At 37.7% G+C, this 7,510-nt stretch overlaps 2 protein-coding genes across 4 annotated transcripts; both read right to left on the reverse strand.

The window, feature by feature from the left end:
• Nucleotides 1–1,196: 1,196 nt before the first annotated feature.
• On the reverse strand, nt 1,197–3,371 carry LOC140835928 (uncharacterized). The gene has a single exon (XM_073201340.1). It carries the CDS (start codon nt 3,150–3,152, stop codon nt 1,431–1,433), a length of 1,722 nt encoding a protein of 573 aa, XP_073057441.1. The 5' UTR covers nt 3,153–3,371; the 3' UTR covers nt 1,197–1,430.
• A 1,279-nt stretch (nt 3,372–4,650) lies between these two features.
• On the reverse strand, nt 4,651–7,422 carry LOC140836292 (UDP-glucose 6-dehydrogenase 3-like). 3 transcript variants are annotated; one of them, XM_073201708.1, is made up of 2 exons: nt 7,268–7,422; nt 4,651–6,326 (listed from the first exon to the last, which is right to left on the reverse strand). In XM_073201708.1, exon 2 carries the CDS (start codon nt 6,304–6,306, stop codon nt 4,864–4,866), a length of 1,443 nt encoding a protein of 480 aa, XP_073057809.1. In that variant the 5' UTR covers nt 6,307–6,326; nt 7,268–7,422; the 3' UTR covers nt 4,651–4,863. The 3 variants fall into 3 exon arrangements, with proteins under 3 accessions (XP_073057809.1, XP_073057810.1, XP_073057811.1); XM_073201709.1 differs by having other exon boundaries at nt 4,651–6,405; nt 7,268–7,414; XM_073201710.1 differs by having other exon boundaries at nt 4,651–6,312; nt 7,268–7,407.
• Between the last annotated feature and the right edge of the window lie 88 nt (nt 7,423–7,510).

Consider the following 7,510-nt stretch of genomic DNA (forward strand, 5'->3'; position numbering starts at 1 on the left):
TATCGAAACCGAATTAAGTAGCACATTAGATTTTGGTCAAGCTGAGAAACGAAAAATAGAAATATTTTAATTAAAATGATTTCGAGGAAGTTTGAAGGACGGAAAATGTTTCAAAACTCTATCATCCCTTTCCTATTTGCTTCGAACCAACTGTTAGATTCTCTAATTTTTCTCCTTGTTCTGAGTTTGAACCAACACTTTATTTCAGTCTAGTTCATATGTGACATGCATATCTTTTGCTCATTGCAGTATGTACATGATGAACTTTCCAACAAGTCAAAAGTATTTGTCAGAAGTGATGCAAAACAACAAGTTTATGGAACCACTGGAAGGAAACGAAGGATTTGACCGTGCGGACTATTTATTTTCTTGCGGGCAACGACTTCCGAATTATCGAGATCCAAAGGGTGGGTGTTGTTTTCTCCTCTTAGCTAGCTTCTCATTCAGGTTATTATTATGTTGCTATTTTTCTCTAGATTTCATCTTCTCTGCTACACAGGTTTTCTCGTTTTTTTTGCTTCTCTTCTGCTTTAAATATGTGGTACTCTTTTTTTCACAGAGGTGGACAAGAATGTCCATACTGAATACAGCAGGTTCATACAAGTTCAGCAGTGACAGGACAACCCATGAATAGGCCAAAGACATTTGGAACATTGAACCCTTGGAATCAATTTAGAATAGTAAAAACTGAAAACTTATCAAATATCACTCCTACAAATGATAACATCTTGTACTAAAAAAAGTAACGAATGTTATAAGACTGTCTCGTTTACTTGTCTCTCACTCGTCAAGAGGAAAATTGCGGCTCTAGTTAAAATGCTGTAGCCTATCTACTGCATTCATGGTGGAGGCCCTCAAACCTGGTTCGGGGAATATGTTTGCTACGGCAGTTGAATGCTATACGAATATAAATACTTGAAGAAACAAGTAATAAGGATCTCATGTTACTATTTTAGTGATGACATAAATAAGAAGTTTAAAGAAAGAAGTTGAGCACCGCGAAAGAGACATGAAAGCGAGATGGTTATCGTTTTTAGGCAATACGGCAGCCTGATACGTTAGTAAACAGGCCCTTACTGCCAACTAATCCAAACGGTATGAACCAAAACCTTGGGAGATTGTAATTTATCAAAGCATTATCTAAAAATGCAGAAAGCTGAAGTCTTAACTCTAATTTTCTGATATATCAGCGAATATCCACAATCCAGTAAATTTGGGCTACAATTGAGACTGTAACAACATAACTACACAAAGACATAATATGAAAGAAACATTCTGTATTGCTAGTATCTGCTAATTCAAATCAACGAGTATGAATTGGAAACAAAATTTACCGCAACCCGTACCAACTCTAATCAACAAGTATCTTATATGCGAGTCAAGAAAATGCTATCCAGTTTTCAAAGCCTCAAAGTCCTTGAGTTAGTCAATCAATTAGTGAAAGTTCGTTCTTCATGCTCATGCTCATGCTCATGCTCATGGCCACTCTCTGTCCACCGCAGCTTGAGTCCAACGTCACCACCTTTAATGCCTTCATCAACAGTTGCAGGAAAGTTAAGATCAAGAAAGTCGTGATTCTCGGTAATTTCTTGATTCACAGACGTATCTTCCAGTTTGCTTTCGGTAAATCCAGATAAATGGGCCCTTTTATGGCCACACAAAGCTTGTCCTGAAGAAAAGATCTTGAAGCAAATCCGACATTCACGTTCCTTGCTTTTGCTCGACTCCATGTTTATGCTGCCCTTTCCTGCCTTCCCTTGATAAGGTTGATTGGCATTACATTTGATCTGATGAAGTTGGGAACCGACTTTAGTAGCAGATGATAAACTAGTAGGCTTATCCAATGATGAGTTATCTGCCTCCTTTCTGTGCCTGGCATTGTGGCCTCGTAATGCTAGATGAGACTGGAAGATCTTGCTATAGATCGTGCATTTGGACCCTTTCTTCTTCTCAGACTTGTTCAAGATTTCAAAATCAATATCAGCTGCATTCTCAGCAGAATCTTTTTTGAGACTCGAGCTATGGACAAAAAGACTTGATCTCTCGCTAGAGTTTGATTTCAAGAACTCGGAATCAGCTCCATTAAATTGTTCGTATTCCTTAAATTCGTATACACAAGGAAGCCCATCACCAGAAGCTTCAACATTAACTTTCATTTCATCAACTCCAGACAAATTATTTTCTGAAATTTCAATGTTTAGCTTACCTTTTAATATGGAATCTCCATCATTTACGGAAACTCTCGTACACTTACCGGAAGATTGAGCTCCAAAATAAGCAGAATCGTCATCAGAGGACTCTGTCACTGGGTTAAGCATATCCCATTCTTTCACTCCCTTGGACAGCATAATCAAGCACATAGCAACCTCCTGGAATTCGTCAAACTCAGAAAAGGTAGAATTCGAAGCATTCAAACCCAACACTGAAGGTTTTGTATCAGTATTGCACCTGATTCTGGACCGCTTTCTGCGAATCGGACACAAATTATCCAATTCTGATACACTCTCAGCAGATTCATTCATATGTTTCTTGGAGTGGCATTTCATATGACCAAACAAAGCTCTCGGTGAATCAAACTCTTTCCCACATTTCTTGCACTGATGAATTTCACTATTCTTGATCGAATGGCACCTCATGTGACCTGATAAAGCTCTCAATGAGGAAAATTCTTTGCCACATGCTCTACAAGAAGCTGCCTTATTTGAAACAACTTTTTTAGAATCTGAAGTTCTCCAAGATTTCTTGGGATTATCTCTTAATTCATAACTATTATTATGGTCACTGTCTCTTAAACCCATGGTATCGCAATTCTTGATCTTTTCTCCACTAATCTCTGCTCTGTTGGATTGATTCTTAACACTTTCTTGAATTTGAAAATCATTCTGATCATCGCCACCCTCAAAATCCATTGTCCTCTCCACTTTTGATTCTGCGGCTTTTCTAGAAGCTGAGATCAGGGCCAAATGAACCCTCATGTGACCTCCCAATGACTTTCCACTTGCGCAAAGTTTACTGCAAATCTTGCATCGGAATCTCTGTTCTTGCACTTCTCCCATAGCTAGCAAAATTATATGATCCAAGAAACAAAAAACCCAGATGAGAAAATTCAAGAAACTACAATTGTACACCGAACATGCTTGATCGAATTGCATCAATACTGGAAGAAACGATTCAAGATATCGTAAACACAGGATGATTGCCTTAAATTCCGTTAATGCTGAGGCATTATAAAGGAGCACGCATCATGAATTCGGAGCAAAAAAAACAAGATCTGGTTATTGAAGAAGAATTAAAAATAATCCGACTAGCTAGCAAGTGATGCATACTCTCTTTTGAACTCTTCACTTGCCTAATGAATTGTAACATCCAAGCGGAGGGAGTGGTTACGAAAAGGCTGTTTGGCAGTGCTATATGTGTAAGCCCAAGAAAACCCAATATAGGTATAAATTTATAAATAAAACCACACACAAATTCTTAAATCTTGATGGTGGCTCGAGCAAATTATCGAGTATTGAAGAAGCAAGCCGTGCATGGAAATAAATATATCATCATCACGTACACATAAATCACAGCTTGCCCGAGCGCAATACGTCATTTACTCGATGGAAATATGAATCAAATTTCTTGAGTTGTTCATTTCCTATAGCGAATCAAAATTGTTACTACAGATATTCACACTGATTTGACATTAGATAATAAATTGAAGTGTCACTATGTAAGTTAATCAAATAATACTAATGAAATAACTTGAAACTAATTATTTCAAATTGATAATAATAAATTTATTGATTTATTTGAATAAATCATCTTGACAACAAATTTTGAATCTCCAACTAGTTATTTTTTAAATTATTATGATATCAAATTCATTGAAGATGGATTCCTTCAAATACTACCTCAAATTCAAATCCTAAACAACCTCAATATCACTGCGTGGACTTTTCTAATGTTGACAAAATTGTTACAGTATGCTGGCTATGGTTTTTTTTTTAAATTTTTTTTTTATATATAAAGTAAACAGATGTGATTATAGAATAATGGCTAGATTCAAGAATAATATTCCGAGTAAAATGGACATTTACAAAACCGTTCACCGACTACACTTAGTTTTCAGTCATTATGGGTTCAATTAACAAGAGCGTGAATTGAGACAGATTCGTGTATTAAATTAATTTATGCCCAAAATTTAATATTTAGTACAGACCCATTCTTTGTCTTACTACTCCAAATGAAGACAAATTTTAACTCTCCTTCTTTAGCTCTTCAAATGGAGAAATGATATGTGATGCCCCATTCCTTGTGGTTCTTTTGAATATGCTTCCACGCATCAATACATTTGAATATCAAGGAAAATGAACTACACCTGACGGTACATTTGAAGATAATATTACCAATTTCCAATTATTGTCGAATGTAATGTATATTTTTAAGGGGTAAGATCAAAATGAACGTTTCCATTGAAATTAAAATAAAAAGCTATTGAAATACAACCTGTTATTTTATGTGGATACATCATCTTCACAATGCCCAACAAGTTAATAGCACACATAAATCAAAAATTTAATTTTTTATTTGAACGGAAATAAAGGAGCATTACTTACAACAAAAACAAAAATTCTACAACAAAGTCACAAACAAAACAAAGTAATGTAACCAATAAAACTTCTAAACTTTATACCAGATAGCGGCAATATTTGATAATCCTCCGACTACAAAAGGGCATATGAGTGAAATCACAGAAAGTGATGCGTATTTTTAAATAAAATAAAATTTTGGCAAAAGAATAGTATGCCATTGCCTGGTTTTCATAACTATGCTGCTTGGTTTGAATACCAACAGACATCCTGACAAGGGATTCTGAATTTATGCGACAGCAGGCATGTCCTTGAGCCAGGCATCTAGTGGTTTGCCAATCGAGTAGACGATAAAACCGATTTCCCTCAGCTTATTAGCGTCAATAATGTTCCTTCCATCGAAAATAAAGGCGGGTTTCTGCATATTGTCGTATATCCTTTGGAAATCAAGTGCCTTAAATTCATCCCATTCAGTGAGGATGCATATGGCGTGCGCATTCTTTGTGGCCTCGTAGGCATCCCAAGCAGCATGAAGTTTCTTCACAGTGGAGGGGCTAGTTGGTTGAAGATGAAGGGGATGATCCCAGTCGAATTTGTTCATTGTAAGGTCCCTCTGGATCTGATCCTCAGTGACCTGAGGATCATAGATGCTCAGGCTGGCTTTGTCACCTAAAAGTCCTTTGCAAACATCGATGGAAGGAGTCTCTCTGGTATCACCGGTATCTTTCTTGAAGGCAAAACCCAAGATGGCAACTTTCTTGTTAGCGACTGTGTTGAACATGGATGCAACTAAGCGATTGACGAAACGGTTCTTTTGGTAGTCATTGATCTTAATCACCTGCTTCCAGTATTCTGCAACTTCGGGAAGACCATTGCATTCACAAATGTAAACCAAGTTCAGAATGTCCTTCTGGAAGCAGGAGCCACCAAAACCAACACTGGCATTGAGGAACTTGGGACCAATTCTTGTGTCCTTTCCCACAGCGTAAGACACTTGGGTGACATCTGCTCCAGTAGCCTCGCATAGAGCAGACATTGCATTGACTGAAGAGATTCTTTGAGCTAAGAATGCATTAGCAGCAAGCTTCGAGAGCTCTGCAGACCATAAATTAGTGGTGATGATGCGATCTTCAGGAACCCAGTGAGAATAAACATTCTTCAGGGCTTGCACGGCTTTGAAGCCTTCTGGGGTCTCCCTGCCTCCAATGAGAACTCTGTCTGGGTTGAAAAGATCTTGAATAGCAGTCCCCTCAGCAAGAAATTCTGGGTTTGAGAGAATCTGATAATTAATTCCCTTGCTGTTGTGGGTCAAAATTTTTTCAATGGCCTCAGCAGTTTTGACCGGAACGGTGGACTTCTCAACCACAATCTTGTCAGATTTTGACACATCAGCAATCATGCGGGCAGCACTCTCCCAATATGTCAAATCTGCTGCCTTACCAGCTCCAAGACCTCGAGTCTTGGTGGGAGTATTGACTGAGACAAAGACTATGTCAGCCTCAAATACATGTTTCTCCACATCTGTGCTGAAGAACAGATTCTTTCCCCGACATTGTTTTACCACATCATCAAGGCCAGGCTCATAGATGGGAAGCTGATCGCTGTTCCAAGCATTGATACGAGGAACAGAAATATCAACAACAGCTACTTCAATTTGAGGACACTTGAGTGCTATTACTGCCATAGTAGGGCCTCCCACATAACCAGCTCCAATACAGCAAATCTTCACCATTTGTCCCTTGTTTCAGTGCTCTGGAAAAGATATCAAACATACAACTCTCAGATATCCAATTTTACATCATACTTCATCAACAAACAAAATCCTCAAGTCCTGATAATATTTTGATATCAAATGGGATAATCTCAGGCAGCTTTCAGAAGCATTACCATAACAAAAAAATATGATATAATCACAAATTATTGCACCATGACCATGGAAAAATTGTAGTTGATTTCATTTTCAGCAGCTATCCAGTAAGGAAAATGAGCAGCCAAAGAGAGAGTCGATAAAAGATGCATGCACACGAATCCAAATTGCCCATTATTAGTTTGCATGAATAAAAAAAACTTAATACTCCATTAAATTAGAATCACGCAGATTAAAAAAAAATCGTAGTTTTTCAGAATGAGAACTATTAATCATTTTGGGAATCAAATTTGATGCAGGGACCTGAGACATTGAAGATCCAAACTTTGTTAACACAACAGAGCATTTCAATATGAAAAGGAAACCACAAAGTTATCATTGAAGATCCATCACCTCAATTGCATGTAATCACCCCCCAAAAACACTGTTAGTACTTTGGCTTGAATCATCAGAAAACAAAAGAACTCGAATAAAATGCCAGAATTCACCTAACAGACTAGTTGCAAAAAACTCCCGCAACTAAAACAATCATGAAAAAACTAACGTAGCAAAATGAGAGATCAAATCAGAGGAAAGAACAAAATCACGTCAATAGCGAGCAACTGCATTTCAGATCAAACACCCAAAAAACTAAATCGAAACAAGTCACATACAAATCTCTTCTCCGAAATTTAACGCAGAATAATGCCACGAAGGCTTGATTCACCAGAAATTCACACCTGGCATACATTCTAGCGCAGGTATCAAATTCCGCACAAAAGCAAAACAAGTTTTTTACACCACCTTAGCTTTAACATTTCAGATATTTTTAAAAGCGAAAATCTACCTCTGAATTACGCGTTTGGATTCCTGACAACTGGAGAGAACGAGAGATCTATTCTATATGAGAATGAAAGAAGTTGGTCGAGAAGCCGAGAGAGCGGGCAGCTCTTATACGGTCCTGTAGATCTAAGATCCAACCCCGCGGATGAAGGAAAATACATTAATACCCCTACCAGCAACAGGTTTGGCGAGGGCCAAATTTGGAAAACAAAACGTATAGTCAATGCGTCCCAGATGCCAAAATTAC

This window comes from Primulina eburnea, chromosome 7 (genome assembly GCF_022965805.1).
Source record: "Primulina eburnea isolate SZY01 chromosome 7, ASM2296580v1, whole genome shotgun sequence".
NCBI classification, from domain to species: Eukaryota; Viridiplantae; Streptophyta; class Magnoliopsida; order Lamiales; family Gesneriaceae; genus Primulina; species Primulina eburnea.

Excerpts from the sequence above, each read along its gene's own strand:
- LOC140836292 (XM_073201708.1), bottom strand. The coding sequence starts at position 6,306 with ATGGTGAAGATTTGCTGTATTGGAGCTGGTTATGTGGGAGGCCCTACT.
- LOC140835928 (XM_073201340.1), bottom strand. The coding sequence starts at position 3,152 with ATGCAATTCGATCAAGCATGTTCGGTGTACAATTGTAGTTTCTTGAAT.